Here is a 21,631-nt window from a genome sequence, read left to right on the forward strand (position 1 = left end):
CATGTGAAAATAAGCAGCTGTATTTCATTGCCAAGCCATAGATTTGCTGAGCTCAGATGCGGGGCTGGGGTTCATATCAGCATTCGGTGGATTACATAGGAGGTGGTCACAGAGCTGGGTTTTCTGTCCTGTATTAAGAAGGTCTCTGAAGCTGAGAGGCTAGATCTAGTGTGAGGTGTCCCTGTCCATGGAGGGGTTGGAATTGAATGATTTTAAGCTTCTTTCCAACCCAAACCATTCGGTGATTCTATATTCTGTGTGCAGGTGTCCTAATTTTTTAATTTTTTTTTTCTAATGTATATGCTAACCTGCCTAGCATTTGAAAGACAATGGTCTGTAGAAAGGTAGTAGTGCTACTTCTGGTGAACGTGGTTTTTTAGTCTACCATAATGTGGTTTGTTTTTTGTATGAGGTTTCTGGGGGTTATATTATTTATTTTTCTTTTATTTGTCCCTGTTTTCCTAAGAAAACATGGATTAGAAAGTTGTGCTTCCTGCACAGGTCTGTCATTATTTCCATTTCACTTCCTTCTTACTAATTTTTAGTCCTTTGACAAATTTCAGATAAGTTTGTGACAAGTTCTGTAGTCTAAAGGATACTCTTTTTTTCCATGAAAATGATTGCATGGTTGATTAATGCTCCCAGTATGAGAAGAGCATGAGCTAAATCAGAGAGCAGCAATTCACATGGCTGTTCTTCTGAGGGTACACATTCACTGATTCTCTGCTCTTTAAGTGTTACTTGCTGGGGGGACAGATTTTTTTTTCTGTGGTGTCTTGGTTATGTTTTGTTTTTGAAATTTCAAAAGGGTGGTTTGACTCCAGTTCTAAATCTATGAATTTTAAGTTTTGGGTAGCTTGTTTTCATGTTATCAGTCCTGATTGTTTTAAGATTACCATGTATCATTCCACTATGTTTTCAACCATAAATCCAAGTAGAGTTTTAATATGATAATGCAATTGAATAGTTTAAAAATGGATATACTGGTTTATTCCAAATAAACCACAATGTTAGGAAACACAGAAAGGAATGTTCTCTGCTTCTAGTTCAAGTTTTATACTTGCCATAATGCAATCACTTTTGTTATACAAGTAAATAATATGGTACTGTGCTTATGACTCCATAATGAAGAATTAGATTGGAAAATAACTGATTGTGTTGTGAGACAAAGATATTGCTGCTCTTGTCATAAAAAGGTAGAAGTGAATAATTTAGCAAATGTTAATAGCAGTTACCATATTACTGAATTCACAGCAGGATGTAATGAAATCTGTCAAATGCATATGCAAAAATAATGTCTTTTAATTCCTGTTGATGTTATGATGTCTTATTTTACTATTAACGATTATATTAGGCCAGTCCTGCTCAGTTCTTCATTAGAACACATTTTTGATTGAGATTTTTTCTGTATCTTAAAATACCTGAGAACAGTGGTGTGCCAGAAGCAGTTGTTTATTTCCAGGCTGTTGTTTCAGTATCATAGAAATAAACTGACTGTATGAATGCCACATTATGCAGGAATTACTTAATGACTCCTCAGAACAGGTAGTGGAGAAAGTCTTCACCTGACAGATTAATTAGTAGTTTAAATTGCTGTTGGTACTGTAAGTTAGGAGATCTGGTTGAACATGATGTTTGATTGATCTGAATTGGTTATCTGCTCTGTGCTGGATGTAGTTCACCTAGTGTTTCATTATTTCATCCTTTGTTTTCACTCCCCTCCCTTTTTGGGGTAATTTTTCCTTTTCTGAAATGTTTGACAGATTGTAGCTGTAGTTTCATGTACTATCAAAGAGTTTTTTTCCAACTTCAACAGGTACATGCTTTCTCTCTTTCCTCCATTCCAAGTAATGGTTACTTTCCACCTCTTTTCAGGCATCTAGCATTAGCTTTCCCTGCTGTCTCTAGCCTATTTTAGGCGCTGTGGAATAAACGATGCAAGTCTTGTGTTTGTAACTTGGTCACATTTTACATTATCAGTTGCAATAATATGTTTTTGGTTTTTGTTTTTCGATCTTGCTTCTGAATACTAGTGAAATCTGTCATTATGCTCTTTGAACATAGGATTTGACGTGGTATGACTGATGTACTGTGCTAGGCAGCTGGTGGTACTATTTGAATTTTACAAGGAGTTGTGAGGTAGTTTTCTAACCTGCAGTCTCTTTGATGTGGGAGAAGTATGAGTAAATCTTGGTAATCAGCTTGGCCATGAGCATGTTATCAGGATATGCTCTGCAGCACTTTCCCTTAATCAGGTAACTTTGGCTGAAATGTGTTGGTTCTCTATAGAATAAGCTAAAAAATATTTAGTTGTTTTACCCCCTGATTCAGTTTTGAATTAAATTTTTGGGAAAAAGATCTTAATCCTACCATATGACATATTTAAATATTACTGTGATATTTGCTTGAGAATCTGAAAATGAAACTGCTTAGATGATTTTAATTCTATAAACCAGAAAATACAAGTGTGAAAGATATTGGATTAAATAATTTGCTCATTTTAACATGATTTCACCTGTCAGTATGTCTTCAAATGCTTCAGCTGGTGGAAGTACATTATTAGATCGCATTCTCATTTTCAGTCTCTTGAAGTATAAACACTTCTTTGGAAGAAGAGCAAATCAGGATTAGTACGATGGTTTTCTGCTTATATTGACTGCATTCCTGTGCTTTATTTGAAGGTCATTCTGTGAGACTGCTGGGTCAGAAAAAGGATAATGGAAAACGGTTGGGGGGAGCACGACTGGATTTGCCAAAGATTAGGAAGAATCCACTGATAGAAATAATTTCCATCAATACAGGGTAAGAATCTTACAAATTTATAAAACACTGAGTATTGTTGAGGAATTCAATGTATCTCTTTCTGCAGGCCTGGTGTGTTACTCCTGAGTTACAAAGGAGGCAGGATGACCACTTTTTAGTAGTAAAAGATTTCTAATGGCATTCTTTCTGAAAAAAGTTACTGCTTATTTGGGTGAAGGACTTCTGCTCCAGGGCTGCATGCAGTCATACAGTCCTCTTTGTAATTCATCTCTTTCTCAAAAGAAGGAACCCTAAGAAAACTGGAAAAGAAAAAAGAGTTTAGAGTTCTTTTAAGAAAGCGGTTTGGAATATCGTTAGTAACTCATTGAGATCTTTAAACATTGTGAAGTTCTGTAAACACCTGATTGTCAGCCCAGATATATTAATAGCAAAATTAGTTATTTACTTCTTGCCCCTCTAATAATGTTTGGAAAGAATTATAATGCTTATATTTCAGGTTTTTGTTTGTATGTTTGAATAAGCTCCTCGCTGCTTATCCAGCAGCTCTGGATGCCTGTTTCTTCCACAAGACTACAAGCACTTCTCTGTTCTGCATTTCTACTTTGAGGAATTCTATTTTAATCTTCCTTCCCTTGATGCTTTCCTTTTCTAAACTTCTCTTGTTTATCTCCCATTTGGTCAGTTTCCTAAAAACCAAAACAAATCAGACAAGCAAAAATAACCCCCCTTCAATCCCCTCAATCTGCAACAAACAAATCCAAACAAGAAACAAACAAAACCCTCCACCCCTCTTCTTCTGATGTTCACATCTTCTCCACCTTATGTTGTATTTCCCAGGTGGTAAAATATAAAATGTGTTGCGCTAGGCATCCCAGGGGGGTGTGAACTTGTTGCCAAGGGAAAAAAAAAAAAGTGGTAGAACTTGGCACTTTTTGTTTTGGGTTTATTCTAGCACTTTCATAAACATTTCATAGAAGAGTTTTGCTACTATCCTTTTTCTCTCTTAATTCCTTGTCTTTAAGTAATCCAGCCTTCATAATTTACTGTAAAACCTAATGTGCTGTTTAGATCAGAATATTAGTTCAGGGCTTAGTGTGGTTGCTTTTTCTTCATCTGACTTCAGGTAAACATCTGGGTGACTTTTGTCATCTTGCTGAATTGAAACAGCAGTTTCATTATTGATTTTTTAATTTTTATTGTGGTTTTTTTAAGTCTGGGTAAGAACTTTTCTGGTGCAATTACTTTAGGTATTCTGTCTTTTTTTTTTCCCCCCTTACTGTCTTTCCTGTTTCTCTTGTTTGTGCCCATGTGAACAAAATCCTTTTCACCATTAGGAAAGTGTTCTTTTCCATGGTATAATTTTTCCTTTTCCATTAGCGTTTTTCACAATCTGATGTTCCATTATCTTTCTAGTTATAAATGTTGTCAAGAATGTAAACTAATTGAGCCATGGTCCTATTTACATGTCTTTTGATTTGTAGTAGTGCATTGAAGATGGTATTTCTAACACCAGGATATTGCTAGCCTTGGCTGATGAGAGTCTGTGAATACTGGGTTTTAAAAAATCATTTACAAAGTTGATTAAACTGCAGGCAATTAACATCTCCTTAAGACGTTACCTTTGGAAAACCTTTTATTTGGAACCTGATAGTTTGCAAACACTAATTACTTTGTTTATTTATGGCTGTTCTCAGGTCAATAGAATGTATTTTATACCATAGGATAATAAAAAAAATAATAGTAGAAACGACAAAAATATGCTTACTTCACAAAGAATAAAGTAAAATATGATTTGATAAGACCAGAGTATTCTGAAATCTCAAACGAGTCAGTTGTATAAGACGTCTAAATTAACTAACATCCCATTCTATGTTATATTGAACGCTCAGGGAATCGTGTCTCTCTTGAAATAAGTTTATGGTGTTTCCTGTCCTTCCCTTCACCTCCCCTCCCCAGCCCCTCCACCTGTGTATTGATGACTTTTTTGGTTACTACTTTGGGTTTGTAAAATAAAGTGTATCTTTAGAAAAGCAGCAGTTCTCAACAGTTTCTGAAAATATAAAAATACAATTGGGGAAGAGCAAGGCTTTGTGACTTGGCTGTGTTTCTTTCATCAGCTTTGCCTTAGTAGTCTGGCTATGGCAGTTTTTAGTACAATACTGCATTTGATCTGAGCTGGTTTCTCTTTGTAAAGACAGGAGAAGTCAGTGAAGATTAGTTCTTGGTTCAGTGCTCTTTATTGAGAGGTGAATTTGGATCAGACTAGAAGATCTTAAAATAGTAAGAAATACGTTGTTTAAAATAGTCATTTCCTCTTTGGAAATTGAGTTGTCTGGTGCTGTGTGTGATAGTGCCTAGGAGCAGCCCTATTTGTGCTGCTGTTGAGGAAGAGCAGGAAGGGATCCAAGGGTGCCACCAACACGGGCAAGATATGTAACAAAAGTCTGAGATCCATCCTGGAGATGAGCACAGGGCTGGAGGCAGCATGGTTTTTAAGCTTACACCAGGACTGGAGGCACAGACCTGAGCTTAACTGGGGCTCATGGCCCAGAGGAGGCTTGTGGAGAGAGCCACTGAGGCTGGTCAGGTCAGTTACGGCCTGATGGTACCCACAGAGCAGTGACAGGTGGTGGCATATTACCATATACACAAGGGATCTTAATAAACTCTTGTCCTCTTCTGTAATTCTGTGGGGGAAGAAAATGCTTTGTGGGAACATGTGTATCCCTTAGCCCCAAAGTGTTTTGATGTCTCATGCTGGCCCCTTTCCCTCTCCTGTAGTATGAATACCTTTATGTACATAGACACCTGCTAGCAGGAAGTATTCTGAGAATTCAGGAGGGCCAGTTTATTTTCGGGAGTTAAGACATGTGAATTGTTAAGATATCTCTCAGTCTTACATGTCATCTGGGTGCAATTGAAATGCAACACTAGAATAAGATTTGTTTCTTATCTCAAGTGGGTGTCAAATTCTCTTCAGTAATTTTGACTTGAGGTTTCTTCTTATTGATTCCTTCTGCTCTCAGAACTGAAGGAGAAAACTTCCCGTCCTGAAGGGTTCTGTCATTGTATAACTGTGATCTATTTTTTTTGCTTGCCTATGTACAAATGTGTGCCTACATATGCACGTGTTCTTTTTGTGTGTGCTTTCCCCAGACCGCTGCTGTGCATGGGCCTCCTCAGCTGTTCCTTTGCGTGAACCAAGTCTGTCTTATCAAGGGACAAGCATTTGTGTCTCCACTATACAGCCAATAATGATAATAATAATAACAGTCATAATAAACCAAAATGAAACCCTGTAAGGTACAGGATAGTTGTGAAGTGCTGCTTCTGTACATTGTGAGTCAGCTCAGAGTTTTCACACAGTGACAGGTTAGTGGCAACCATAAAAAGGTGTTGCTGTTCCCATAGAGTTACCTGGATCTTGTTTACTGTTGGGCTTTTATTTCAGAAGTAATGGACATTTTTTTTTCCCTACTGTTAATTTTGGTTGTTCTGAGGTTTTCTGTTTTCTCATTTAGAAATTCAAGCTATCTTCATGTCTTTATTTTACCATGGTGGTTAGTGGTTTCTGTCAACAGACCGTGACTCTAGAGAAAACCTTCCATCCCAGAAGCAAAATGTTTAGAGCTTCCAAGTATGTTGGCAGAGACCATAGTGAGTACCAGAAAGGGATCAAAAGAGAATTGCCAGCCTTCTGTGGCACACAAAGATATGTTCATGAATGTTAATTTTTCCATGTGCCAAATACGTAAGGAACCCGTACCATCCTAGTATCCCATACAAGGTTGATCTCTGTAACTTACCCTTAAGGAGTAAGTGACCCTTTCTTCCTGTATTGTTTTCTTTCTCTGTTATAACTTAGAAAATGTTCCTCAATATTTTCAAAATCAATCATTTTTTTTTTCTGTGCAATAAGCAGTTAATATAATTTGATGATTCCAACAGAGCTTGGATAGTTATCCTAGTGTCTAGCAAGTTCTGCAGTGTTATTAATGGGTCTCAAGTTAGAAACAGTGATTTGCTTGTGTCATCCAAAATCATTTTCTACTTTGAATTAAGGGCATTTGGTTCAATCTCTCACTTTTATTTGTCCTAAGCAGATATCGTACAGGTCATCATACTGGAACAAGTGTGGTAATAGTAGTAGAATAGCATGTTGAATACTGTTTAGAGAAAAGGCATAAAGTTGTTCACTAATCTCGTAATGTGATTATTCTGTTAGTTTGAAGGAAGACAGAGAAATGTTTACAAATCCGTTTTTTGATATAGCTTCATGTTAGTTTAGGGAAAAATCTTTTCTCCTTGTGATCTAATCTTCATTAGTGCCAGTTTCATAACCTATGTAGCTACTTAGCTCTCTTTAATAGGATTGAGGCTTGGTCTTCCACCTTTTAATTAAGTAATTCTGTATCATGAACTTACTACTTGTACTCTTACATACTGACCTGTCTGTGGTGTTGGCATGGCCTGAGCTCCTTTATCTCCAAGTTGCTGCCACTCACATACATTTCAAACATGATTATTATTTTACACTATTATTTTGTACTTTCGTTTAGATGCTTGGAAAGCATGAGGGGAGTGTAGTATGAGCTGAATATGAACCCACAGTAGAACTTAACTGTTGGGTGGGTTTGCGTGTAGGTTCACTGAAGTGCTTTGTATACCCTTTCTGAAATTTCTGCCTCTCTTTCCTTCTGGAGCAGGCAGGTTATTCTACTGCTGATGCGCATGCTTGCATTAGGCTATCCTGACAGCTACGATCTGGTGTAACCATTGTTAAATTTGCAATATGAACGTACGCAAAGGGCCAAGTCTTTGTCCTAGTTTTCCTGTTGTTCTCCCTCATCTGAAGACACTGTAAAAATTCGATAATAGTCTCATTCTCTTGTTATTTTTATAGATTCCCTTTTTAATCTACTGAGAGGGAAGGGAGATGTTTAAGATTCAGCCCAGCAAACTGAACATTTGGATTTGAGTGTAGTTCTGAGGGAGTACAAAGCCACAGTCTTCCTGAAAAAGCTCTGTAGGTAAATGGAAGCACCGTCCTCTTCTCAATCTGCGCATCTGCGTATATTTTCTTTTGGGAGAAGGGCTTTTAAAAACATATGAAAATGAAAAGTAAATTCAAATTACTCACCCAGCCAAGCCCAATAGGCTATTCCTGCAGTGCTAGAGTATCTTACAGAAGATCAGCATGTTACTTTATCTCAAAGATTTTCAGATCTACTTCTGAGTCATGAATACCGATTAAGGCATAACAGTTCAAACTTAGTACTCTCCGTGGCAAAGAAATGCAAACGTTTTGGTCACGAGACAGTCCTTGCTAGCAAACTTTATGTTAAGGGAAAACATGGATAGTAGTGCTCGGGGCTTTCTTTAGAAGTCCTTCACGCTTCTTGCTGATTTTGTCAAGCTTTTTAGGCTGTGCTTTGAAGTTCTGTACTGGTGGTTGTTCAGAATGTTTCTAAGCTTGTGGCTGATCCAAATCTAGCAGAAGAGTTACAAAAAAAAGTAGTTTTACTTACAGTACTTGTTTTGTTTTATGAATCAAGTAACCAAACATTCATTATTAAAAAATAAGCTATAGAGTTACTATTGTCAGTCCTGATGTTCTCAAGCAGGAATATTTCCCTGGTTATTAATTGTGAAAGGTTAATATTCTATTCTTTCATAATTTTCTGTTGCAAGCAGCATTTTCAGTTTTATGATGAATTGGGGAGTATGAGGATTGAATTTGCTCTAAGAGTTGCATTTTAGTTTTATATGAGGTCAGATAATAGTCTTTCTGTGTATAACATTTCAACATTTGTTTAGGATCAAATATACCCTGGCACTGTATGTCCATGAAAGTGTATTTAATTCTTTTTTTTAATTGTGCCAAAAAGCAAGGGCATAAACTTCAATTAAATGCTTTCCATTCTATAGCTTTTTTAATGTGGATATCTGAAATACTTGATTTAGTTAACTATTTCACTATCTAATACTTTACAGCCCTAGATGGTTCTGTCCTTATTTTTGGTGGTTAATAACTAGATACCTGTGAGGTGTTATGTTACAGAAATTCCCAAGGTAAAGTAATGCTGGTGAGAGGTCTGGAAAGTCTTTGGCATGCATGGATTCATTTTGCTATACGTAGTCTTCATTGAGTCAGCACATATTTTGGGCTACTTTCAGTATTAAAAGCAGGTCATATTCTGTCTATTTGATTGCAGCAGTTGGCTGAGATAACTCATAAGCAAGATATCAGTGGCTTTCCCCATATGTCAGTAGGTAAGGAGGCAGTGGAATCATCTCAGAAATGAGGGTTTACAAACAGAAGGATCAGAAAGAGGAGCATGTGGCTCTGCCTCCTCTGATGGAAGAATAATCATTATTTCGTAATCATTTGATGCCAGTATGCTGGCAGATGTGTAAAGTTCAGTTAGAACAGTATTTATTCCTTTGCTAGCATAAGATACTCCAGGGAGAGATGTTGAGGTTGTTGGGTGCTAGTACGGTTTGTCAATGAATTAATGCATCTAGTTATTAATCTGACTACTACAGTGAGTCAAGTGTTAACCAGGCTCAGGTGCAGAAGCAAAGGCCCAGGCGCACATGGCATAGGACTGAACTGTGTTGGACACAGAGTTGGGAGGCTGGTCTGATGAAGTTTAGGGTCTGCCTTTTTTGGTTTTGTTTCACCTCATTGTCTCTTGTCCATCAGTATCACTGGGACGAGGAATAGCTACAATGGCTTGGGCTTTTAGTGCTGATCCCGCAATATTCTGTTCCTGCTGTACCATTTCAGAGTGTCTCTTCTGCAAAAGTCTGCTCTTACCCTTGTGTTATACTAATTTCCACATTCACATAAGGCTTGTGTATGACAGTGACTGCAGACCCGTACTATTATTTGGTACTTTGGAGCTCCCTGCAAGAAAGGGAAATGTGGTCATAAACAAGGTGGACATGTATTATAAAGCAGCACTTTGTGCTGATTAACTGGGTACTTACCATGGTCTAGCCTGTTGGAAAAGTGTTTTAAAAGAGATATTTAGAAAGGTGGCACTGAGATCAACTAGGATGCAGTAGAATTTTTCTAATTATTGTAGCAAATTACTGTTTGGTAAAGCCATAAAATGAGGCCCTAATTGTGACTGTTAGATCCCTGAGCTCTTGCAATGGCCTGTGTTACATGTCCAGATTTTTTGCTAATCAAAATGGCTGAGTATAGATTTCTAGCTTTTTGTGCCATATAGCAAACAGCATCTATGCCTGTGGGCCACCTCTGCAAGAGCTTTGTTGCGTTCTTGTGATCTCTGACTCCTTTGTAACTGGGATGGGTTTTCTGGAGGCACCATCTTGAAACCATACCAAAATACCTTTGATTGCTCAGGAAAGATGGTGTGGCTTAAGTCTAAGAGCTTGTAAAGCCACTGCCCTCCTGTGCTGCAATTAGTGGTGTGTTTCAGTAGTAATCTCATCAGTTCAGCAGAACCACCACTGATACTTTGGCTTTCTGTGGTTACTTGATGCGCAGTCAAGTCTATGCCCTAGTACAGTGTTTTCTCTGGATAAAAACAGAGAGAGAGAGAAATGGAAAATGGAAATCTTTCTGGTCTGCAAGAAATTGGATAACCTAGTGTTTCACAGGGATAGACTTGTTTTTTTTTGCAACTGCTTATATGCTTTTGTCTATTCAACTGTGCTGCAATGTTTTCAACATTACCATCTCCTAAGATGCTGCTGGCCCTGTCTTGAATGAATAATGAGTCTGAATTGATATTTTGTAAAAAACCCTTTGACCGAATATTTACAAGGATGAATTCCATATTTTCAATTTACTTGATTTAGTTTGTTCATTAATAAAATAAAGGTTTTCTATATTTTTATGTTTAACTTTTGAAGATACTCATGTAAGTGACACTGCAGTTAAAAGAAGATTTTGATTTTAGAATACAAGATCAATACATCCTTTGATTTTTTCATTCACTATTATGCTTGGAGATGCAGATTAGGATTTCTTCAGACTATAATACTTATTATATAATTACATATTATAGCGTATTTATTTTTACTGGAATTTAAGATAAATGCTTAGAGCCAACTCCCCAGTAAAGAAGTAATACAATTATTTGGGTCCTACCTTACCTTACAATATTTAAATGGACATTTTTCATATCAATTTAACTCAAACATCTACAACATGCCAGACTATATCATGTCAGTACATCAGAAAGTGGAGAAGATGGAAAGTCTTGAACGAGAGTGTATGTGTTTTTGAAAGGAAACCTCTGCATTAGGTTTTTCATTTATATTTTAATCAATACTTTCATGTGCATATATTTAGACTCTGTGCTAGATGCTTAGCATGCATTTCAATCATGCACATAGCAGACATCAATCTGTTCTGCTTTGGCACACTTCACGAAATAATTCATGTAATGAAAATGATAGAAGGTACAGTTGTCTGTATCTATATAGAAGGCATTTTCATTTTAATCATAGAATTTGGAAAGCTACTATTGCAACAAATGCAGAAACCACACTGCTGTAACAGAGGGGAAAAGAGAGAAACAGTTGTTTACAACAAAAAGCTTTAACAATCTACTTTTTTGCCTAAGGTCTCTTTCCACTGCAACTTACTGTAACTCACAACCAAGGTTGTTATTCCCTAATGAGATATTGAAATACCATATTGATGACGCTTACTGAAAGATTTTTTCAGTTATCATCATTTTTTTTGCAATTAAAATAGCTTACATTTGGAGAAGGGAATATAAAATTATTTGTAACAGTCTGCTACAAGTCTCTAGGTGCTACTTGGTAACAATTTCACTGAGAATATGGCAAAAAATGTATTTATCATAAAAAGGTGGCACATTGGTGTGGCTTACATTCTCATCTTACCAACTAATGTGCTTGTAGTAATTTCTCTTCTCGACATGTCTTGTTCTGTGTCCCCATTTCTGGGAGCTTGTCTGCTCACCTATACATCCTCATGCAGAATGAGTGAGAAGTACGGAATTTTGCTGCTTAGTTTCCTTGTGCAGCTTACGTAGAAAGATAATTGAAGAAAACAAAAAAGAAACGCGTTGTACTGAGCCAGGAAAGAATTGTTTCCTCCCTCTGAAGTAACTTGATTTTTGTCTTTCCCCAAACATCAAAGGTTGCTACAGCTGGTTCTGTAGGGTAGACTTGTACTCCAGTGCCACCCCCTCCCCCCAAGCCTTTAGTGTTGATTAGTGGGATTGCTTCCTGAAATCAACAGCTGAGGGCAGAAGTTACCCCTTTGGCTATACTGGTGGAGGTGGCTGTGGTCCTCTTCGTTCCACAGTAGTGCTAGGTCTGGTCAACTTTGGACTTTGGATTTTAGTATAATAAATTCCCTTCTGCTGCTGGGAAGGTGGAAGCAGTTGATGCCTTCAGTTTTGTTTACTGTTGCACATGATAGTTCTGTCGTTTGTGCTGATCTGTATTACACAATATTACTTTGAGTGCTAAATGTGATGGCAGGGGCTTGGAACTAGATGAGCTTTTCCCTTCCAAGCCAAACCATTGTATGATTCTGTGAAATGTCTGCTACCCTGCTAACCTGAAAGGGTGATGACCTTGAATTCAAGATTATCCCTCACAAAAAAGGGATAATCACTCCCTCACAAAAAGAAAGATGTTTATACTCCATGTTCTATATCAGGTATATAATCAGGGTATAAACTTTGCATGAAGTATTTGCCTGAAAGGAGGTATTTCTCTTATGCTTCGATTGTTGTCTTTCAGCTTTGTACTTGTCTTCATGATTTCTGACACTGTTACTCTCTTTACAATACTACTACTTCCTCATTTTTAGAGTCAATGCTTGAACTCACTTCTTTGAACTTCAGTTCTATCCATGGGATTTTAAGTATAAACGTGTGGAAACCTGTTAACTTCAACATCTGAATTTCTCTGATGTGATGCTGCCTTAATTCAATGACAGAGTAACCCTGAACTGGGCTTCTTTACTCTCCCTGCAGAGATTAAAGCATGTCCCCTGCTAAGAGTCATTTTGAACAGGGGAAAAAAAGAATTAAAAGTTCAAAAGGTCCTTAAATGACTTTTTCACTGGTACATCAAATACCTGCAGTTGTGACATCGTTTGTAGTATGACTTCAAGAGGAATATTCATTTCTCAGATTGTATTTTTCATTGCTGCTGTTAAACGCTGTTTGAATGGATCTAGAACAAGCATGTTTTTAATGAATAGCATACATTGTGTCCTATTCCAGGAAATGTTCAGCCAATCCTTCATTAAGTTTGCTGACATATGACACCTAAGAGTTATTCCAGTAAATAGTTGTTTCACTGACATTATTATATTGAAAATGACATACGACAGCTATTCCACACTATCTGCTAATGCTGCCAACTGTACTGTAGCGCTTATTTTTCATACCCCTTCTTCTGATGGTGAATTTTGTGCATATTTCTTCAATGGTGCAATTTGATGATATGTCAGAGAAAATTGGTGTCTAATCTGCATCATCCACTTGGCTCTTTGCATACTCCAGTCATACGCTGTTCACATGCAGGGAAGTTTTTCAGTAGAGTCAGAAGACACATGTTGGTTAAGTTCTTTGCCATAGGCAAAAATCCTTATGACACATAGTGTGTACACACCAGGAATTACTGGTCTTGAATTCTTACTGCAATATTTTGTGTTCATGCTATGTCTTGAGCTCCCAGTTTTTGAGAAATGAGAAATGCTGTTTAAGTACACATGAAGTCTATGATTATTTTGTGTGTCATGAAGGCTTCCTTTTTTGAGTCTGCTGAATGATGTTTGCATTGAGTTAGAAGAAAACAGTTTGTTTTGATTGTTTCCATTCTTGCACATTTGCCTCCCTTAGATTACTTACTTCCAGCATAACAAATTTTAACATTTTCTGCATATAGTGCCATCATGAGTTTAAAATGTGCATCAAACCTTCTTACACATTTTGATACATTCCCTTTTGGTCCTGGGCATCTTCAGAAAAGTTAGTGTTTCACAAGATATTTCTCTTGCGAGATTCAGGAAGACTCGTAAAAGTTGCCAGGAATCACTGTGCAATTCTCTAAACTCCGGTACACCACACAACTTGCAAGTCAGTGAGGAAAAACAGCAGTAATCACATGCTCCAGCTGCGTCATCTTGTTAAAACTTTGGGCAGCTTCAAGCATATTTGTACTCCTTTGTCACTAGGTGGCTTCCCACACTGCACAGTTCTGTTACTCTGTTAACCCAAGAGGAAGAGCACCAGAATTCGATGCAATCCCCACTGTTCAAGTTCAATTATGTGGGCAAAAGGTTGTGGAGGGGAAACAAGCTTGGATTTGTTTTGTGTAACTATGGTATGTAGTTTCCTTTAGTTTCAGGTGATTCCTTTCAATTGCTACAATCCTCATTATTTTGAAGACTGATTCAGATAATGAGACAGCTTTAACATACTGGAACCTGATTACAGGTCAGCACACGGAACTGTGAGGCGACTTCCTGCCTGCCTCTTTGGCAGATGCTTACATACAGCAGTGGTTTTGGATCACACTGCAAGCTACATGTCCTTGTCTGGCTGAATGAGAAGAGATCGTTTTGAAGTTGCTTGAAGTTTCATGTATCCATAATTCTGACATCAATACTCTTTCTGAGGTTGGAGATAAATTCCTCCCTGTTGAGAAGAGCATTCATTTGCGTCCCATCTTTTAATGCCCACATACGTATTTCCTAAGGGAAATCTGGACAGAATCCTGAGAAACATTTTCTTCATTTCCCAGATTACAGTAAATACTGAGAAATAACCTCATATGTCATACTTACAATTAATATTGTGTTGCCTTTAGTCCCAGCTTTTCACATAAAAAACCCCAAAACTAGAAAAACAAGACAAGCACTAGAGAAGTCATTGTCTTGGAAAAATATACTGTCTCACTGAATGTTAATATGAGAAATGACTGTGCTTTTGCATACTCATAATTCTGGGGGGCTTAATGGCCTATTTTAAGGTGTTACACAACTTAAGTGTTTAAAACAAAGTGCCAGTGTCTTTACAGCTCATAAACAGAATCTGATAACATTTAGTTGCCTAATAACAACCACCTCTTCTGCTAGTGTTGGTATGACTTATTAATGTGACTAGAAATGAAACTGGGTGTCAAAGGGTCTGATTAAAGCATCTCTTGTGCCGTTTTAGGTCAAGGTAGAATTTTATTTTTGGAGTCCTAACAGGGAAAGGTGTTAAGGAATGTATAAAAAGGAGAAATGGAATTAGGCGACAGCTTGTGCTTGAATTTGTTCTTAGATTTCACCTAGAGATAATTTTAGTAAAAAAAAAAATATTTTTTCTTGAAAAGATATGTGAGCTTAAAAATCTATATTTTGCACTACCTATCAAAGAACATAAAGGCATCTTTTTATGGTGCTCTGATTGACTTGTGTGATTACATAAGACTTGAACAATATAGGTGAATAGGGCATTTTAGCTGTGATCATCACTACATGATGTAAGAGCAAAATCACTTAAGCAAAGGTACCTTAAAACAATTAAAAAAAATTGAAAAGTTGAATATTAAGATAGTGTTTGGCAGTAATGTAGGTGACAAAAAATCCTATGTAACATGTTCCAAGATTATCAGTATTTCAAGTGTTTTCTATATGATAGTATCTTTCTTTATATGGCTTCTTTATGTTCAGAACTTAACACTGTTTAATTCTGATGTCTATGCTGGACTTTAAGCTGTGAGTTTTTAATCTTTTAGCTTGCAAAGTCCTTATTTGTATGATAATTTACACAGTCTCTGTAATAATTGCACTGTATATCCCTTTACCTGTATATATGGCAAATACGTTTTGAAATTTGGATTTTTTGGGGTGAGTTGAGATTTTTCTCATTGAAAATTGAGAAAAAAAATTGTGTTAATGTCATTGAAAAGTCTCACAATTTGCGTGTTTTCTGCATTATTATTCTCATCTGTCATTCTTGAAATGTCAGATAATTGAAAAGAAACAATCAGATTTCTAATTGTAAAAACAGGTTACACTGAATTGAGTAAGTTTAGTTGTGCTTCGAATAGTCTAGAAAAATACAAAACGCTTAGAGCAGATTTCTGTGCCCCTCCTCCTTTGCTTTTACTACAAGGTGCATGTTAGAGAAGTTAGTAAGAATAAATTAGTTTCAAAGAGACACTTGAAGGGTCCCCTACCTGCAGTTGTGGAATTTAGGTAACAAAATTTCAACTTTTGTGTACCCATAACTTTTTCTCCAGCAGGATGGCTTAATAAAAAGTTGATGAAGTATTTGCTTTAAATATCCTTTTGACTGGTTTAGCTTTACTGTTGCACCAAGACCAACCTCATCCAGTAAATCAAACATATGTGTTTCTAAGTATCTGTTAGTATAAATGAAAATGACCTGAGTTTCTGTTTTTTGAGGATCAGCATATTTTTCTGCAAGTTGCTGCTTTAGTTAGGAACTGAGCTTCCTTAAATCCCCAGAAATGCTGAGGTGTTTCTGCACTTATGCGCCACAGAACACCATACATTACTGCTTCACTAAATGGGGGGTGGGGGATAAAAACCAAACTGAAAACAAAACCAAAACATGTCATGACAAACAGAAGGTAATTTCTTCCTTCCTTCCTCTATCAACTTGATACTAATTAAGTGATGATGTGGACAACTATGTCTGTTTTGGGTTGTTGTATAGAAGATGGTTTCTTTTCAGGCAGAAGAATGAAAATACAGAAATGAAGATCTGTGAAATTCCTGGAGATGGTTCCATCCTGACTGATTCATAGCTGTATTTGGGATTAAGTGAACTAGATAAGTTCACTGATGAGAGAAGATCTTTCATGTTACCTTTCTCGTTATAGAAAATCAGCCATTAGTTCCCTTATTCCTTTTCTAATCCGTGTTTTACTGAAGTTCACACTCAACTGAGAGGAAGAAAAAAGTGGTAAAATAAAATATTAGATCCATATTTAGACTATTAACAAACAGTAGTTGCATATTTTTTTTCAGCATGCCTGTAGCTGTTCTATTGAGTGAGGCTTGTACAAATGTTCTGTATTCCCTTCTGTTCCGATATGTAGTAATAGCATGAGATGTATGGAAGGCTTCAGTCAAATGAGCACTCAGTACTGTGTCCAGAAAATCAAGATCAGGTATTTCTCTGTATCCTTATGAAGCATGTCGATAATCTTTAAAAAACTCCCCAAATTAAAAGCTGCCATCAGCATCTTAAGTACTATTCCTGAAGTGTTTTGTAAGTCTGATGGAGCTCATTGTTACATAAAACATCTTCACAAACTTGAAAGTTCTGTATGGATTGAGCCTAAACAGTGTAGTCTTAGCTCATATGTATCATCACATCAAGGGGAGGCTGGTCCTAAGACCTCCATTTAATCTGTTTGGTTTTGTTTTTTTTTTTTTTTTTCCTTTTGGATTTATTTCCATCTTCAGGGACTCATTATTCTGTACAGTAAGAAATGTGAATCCAGATGAAATTACCCTATGCAGCATTGCTTATGTGATTAAAAGTTTAACTTTGTGTGTGATGCCCATTAATTTCCTTTCTTGCAGACACAACTACCATGTCCAAAAGCTGGTGTTTCTTGTTGGCATGTCTTTGCCAAGAAGTTGAGAAACTAGGCTGTCCTGTTGGTGGGATTGTGTTAGTGTTACTTAAGACAGGATTCATCCTGACAGTTTAGTTGTCTGACTTTTTTGAGTTTGAGAAAAATTTTCTCTGCCATTGCTGTATTTGGATTGATTTCACAAAAACGAACAGAGAATTGGTGGTATGAAGTGAAAATTAATTTTCTTCATTTTTAACTCTTTTTGGTCATGATTAATTACAATGATTTATTACTCTCTGCAGAATTACTGTTGGTTGTCCCTTCCTACGGAGATTTTCAGTCCATAAATCAGGAATAGTTGGGGACTTTTAACTCTCTAATCTGTATCTTGAATACACTGAATGAAATAGAGGAAGATGCCTAGAAGGATGCTTTGTGCTACTAGGAATATTGCTAGGATCTTTCTCCCTGAAACCTAGTATCACTCACTGACATGTTCATACATGTTTAGGTAAAGCGCAAAAGGTACCATGAGATTAACTGAAAATATACTTGCATATTTGTCATTACCTTCTGCTTAAAATGTGCAAAATGTGTTTTTGAGGCTTGTTTTCACAAACAAAAGTGCATGATAAATGTGAGGTAGCAATGTGCCCGTGTGGCAAAGGCAGCTGAGAGTCTCCTGTGCTGCGTACAGCAGAGCATCTCCAGCAGGCTGAGGAAGCTGATCCTTGCCCTCTGCTCAGCATGGTGAGACACCTGGAGTGTTGGGTCCAGTGCTGGGTTCCCCAGTACAAGAGAGACATAGAGACAGTGGTGAAGGGCCATCATGAAGAGAGACTGAGAGCTGGGACTGTTCAGCCAAGAGTTCAGGCTCGGGCAGCAGGAATCTTCTCAGTGTGTATAAATACCTGGTGTGTGAGGGGAGTAAAGGCAACAGAGTCAGGCTTTTCCCAGTGTTGCCCTGGGACAGGACAAGAATTAATGGGCACAAATTGAAATACAAGAAATTTTGCTTAAATATAAGAAAAAGCTTTTTTCCAGTAGAAGTGATTGAATACTCTAACAGGCTGCCCAGAGAGGCTGTGAAGTCTCCATCCAAGGTGATATTTAAAAGCTGTCTGGTGATGGTACTGAGTAACCTGCTTTAATTGCTTGTGGTTGCAGTGAGGGCTTGGAATAGATGATTCCCAGAAGCCCCTTCCCACCTCAGCCACTCTGTGATTCTCTGATTTTTAAGAAAACATAAACAGTGACAGAAAAACCCACAAGGATTTAGATACAGACACTATGAATGTTAGTACAGTTGCTTAATACTGTTAGTGATCTTCACTGCAGAAGTAACTGTTGTGGTTTGACGTGTTAAAAAGTAATACCCTAAACTAAGCGTTCCTGATCCCATGCAGAACGCACCCCTGTTTTCTTACTTAAAAGCATTTCCTGTGCAATCCTGTAGGCGTATTCAGCCTCAGGAAAGAGGAACTCTGTTTCCAAATTCCTTGTCTGCTAGGCAGAGTGAAATATTCCCACTGGAAATATACACCCCACATTTCTGTCTCTGTAACTTAGGATGTTGAATTTCGTCAGCTTGGTTAACAAGAAGCCTTCAATGCTTTTTCAACAAAAATTATTTTTCTAAGTTTCTCCTGCAAAACATACTTTGTTTTGTTTTGTTTTTCCTAAAGCAGCTGTGTGGAACTTTATTTTTAGAGTTCATATTCAAGACACAGGATGAAAAGTATAGAAGTAGGGGGTTAGCTTTTCTTAGGATTTTTCTTTAGGAATTCTGTTGATGTGTGTGGACTTTGTGAAAAGGAGCTATTTAAGCAAAGGTCAAGTACAAAATTGTCACTCATCACATGCTTATCTAGCTTATTTTTAAACTAATACACAAGTGTCTAAGTATCACATGGTCTTTCTTGCATTGCAGACTGGTGCCAGACTTGGTGTCTTTTCTGTTTTTAAGAGATAACTGTCTAGTGGTTTTTGTTTTCAGTGAGTATGCTTGAGAGTCATGTATATCATATAATGTTGTCTTACTTCTGAACTTCAATCGTTTTGCAGAAGGTATATGGAGTTTCCCCATTTTAACTTGGTATTAGGCTGAAAACTGCAGCTGGGGAATGTTTACTGAAGGGTTTGTTTAGTCATTCACATTCCTGTGTTCCAACAGTTTGTTTTAGATCGTTTGTTAAAGAGCTTAAAGAAGAACTCCCTTTACTGTTGGTGTAGAGTTTTTTTTCCCTGCAAGTTAGGTTTTTTGATATTTTTTCCCTTTTCCAAAACTATACATCAGTTACTTTTCTAAATAGTAGGTATAGGTAAATTAATATATTAATTTGGTATAAAGACTCAAATACATATTGAAACCTTTGGTTTTTGTTGTAGGAATGCTTCTTTAGTAAAGTAAAATGTAACAACCTTCAAGATCTGGTTTTATTTACCACTTAGATGAGAAATAGTGTAAGTGAAAGTTTCAAGTAATAGAGGACAAATGTTATTACAGGTTAAGCTATTTATGTAACTATCATAATTTTTAGGAAAGTTCAGCTGTATAGTTCAGCACTGTTTGATGAATTAACTTAAACTCTGTAATTTCAAATAATGCACTGATGTCTGCATCTGCACTGAAAACCAAGCTAGTGCAGACTCTGTAACCAGCTAATATCTAACATACACATTCTTTGTGAGTCCAACAACTGCTGAACTTATTGCAGAGTTTATAATGGGAATTTTAATCATCAAACTTAAATTAGCCCCTATTCCTATATTATTAGCTCGTTCTAGCAGCTTATGTAACGTACAACTGTTGCTTCTTTCAGGGGAAAGTCTTTAAAGACTTTGTTCTACTATGGTATCTTCGTTCTTCTTTCACAGTATTTTTTTCTGAATGTGATAGCTGTAGATTAGCGATAATTTTCTTGTCCCTTGTTCTCTAAATGCAGTTAAACACAGTCTGTTTATGAACTGTCTTAAGTATCAAAAAATGCCATCTATTGGGAGACAGAATGGCATATGGGTATATAAATAATGCAGATAAAATAAGCAGGACTTTTTTTTTCTTATGACTTGTAACTGAAAACTTGTTTGAGCATACCTTGTGCAGAAAAAGTTCCAAAAATGTTTGTGGTTGGAAAAATGCCCTCCACCTGCAACTGCATTTCAAATTCTACAAAACTAAGGATATTCTTGCTGTCAAATGGTGCATAGGCTGCAGTGCTCTTTGGTATGTTGTATGAAAATAATGGGGAAACACAACCAGATGAAGTAGATCTGTTTGTATGTTGTATATTTGTGTAAGGAGAAATGAATCTTTATGAGGAAATGGTACTTGCTCTGTCTGACAACTATTAAAATGCTGGGAATGGGATTGTGTTTGTTTCTTTAGCTTTGTTTCAGATGCCTGGGTATTTGTGTTTATTACAAAGCCATTTCACTTTTATGATGTTCAGCTGCATGGGCTCGTACAGTTTATGATACCTTGACATAAGAAAGAATAGGTAAGATAAGAAAGAATAAGACTTGGTATTCTTTATGATCTTCACAGAATCATCATGGAATAGTTTGGGTTGGAAGGGACCTTAAAGCTTGTTCAGTGCCAAACCCCATGCTATGGGCAGGGACACCTTTTTAGTTATCCACTCCAAGTCCTGTCCAACTTGGCCTTCAACACTGCCAGGGATGGGGCATGTTGTCTTCTCACAACTTCTCTGGGCAGCCTGTGCCAGTGCCTGGCCACCCTCACAGTGAAGAACTTCTTCCTAATGTCTAATACAAATTTTAATAAAATTAATTTAATGCATGGCACTTACAAGACTTACATGAGAAGATATTCTTAGCGAAGCGATCGGTGCCTAATTTATGTATATACTTTTAAATAGAACTTACTACTAATTATGTCTCAGCTCATATTTCTATATCTAACTCTGCTTAGAACTTTGGTATCTGCTGTACGCTTACTCATCTTTCTTTAGGATACTGTGCCCCATCCTTGTATTCTTTTATCCTGTGGAAGAACATGATGCAGGTGGAAACCTGATTTGCGCAGAACTGATTATCTCTGTTACTATCCCTAAAAATCAAAGCATTATAAATTTTCTTTTTTCCCTGTGAACTCTTGGCTGGCTGTAACTCCAGTAGCATCCTTGGAGTATTTTGTTCATAACTGGCCACCGGCTATCTGCTCCAAAAAATCTGCCATACCTCTTTTTGTTAATATTAGCCTTCAAAGTCCTGTGATGTACCTACGGACAGCATGTGAGGTCACATTAGTATCGCACTTTAAATGTGTTTAATA

General features: G+C 37.0%; 1 protein-coding gene across 2 annotated transcripts in view; it reads left to right on the forward strand.

Annotated features, from left to right (window-relative positions):
* The window catches only part of CDKAL1 (CDK5 regulatory subunit associated protein 1 like 1), a 392,981-nt gene that overhangs the window by 133,877 nt on the left and 237,473 nt on the right, over positions 1–21,631 (forward strand). For both annotated transcript variants that reach the window (XM_031049673.2, XM_005149870.3), the window contains one exon: positions 2,682–2,802. In XM_031049673.2, coding sequence (XP_030905533.2) covers positions 2,682–2,802 — 121 coding nt within the window. The remainder of the gene's footprint in view (positions 1–2,681; positions 2,803–21,631) is intronic.

This window comes from Melopsittacus undulatus, chromosome 1 (genome assembly GCF_012275295.1).
Source record: "Melopsittacus undulatus isolate bMelUnd1 chromosome 1, bMelUnd1.mat.Z, whole genome shotgun sequence".
In the NCBI taxonomy this organism is placed as follows: Eukaryota; Metazoa; Chordata; class Aves; order Psittaciformes; family Psittaculidae; genus Melopsittacus; species Melopsittacus undulatus.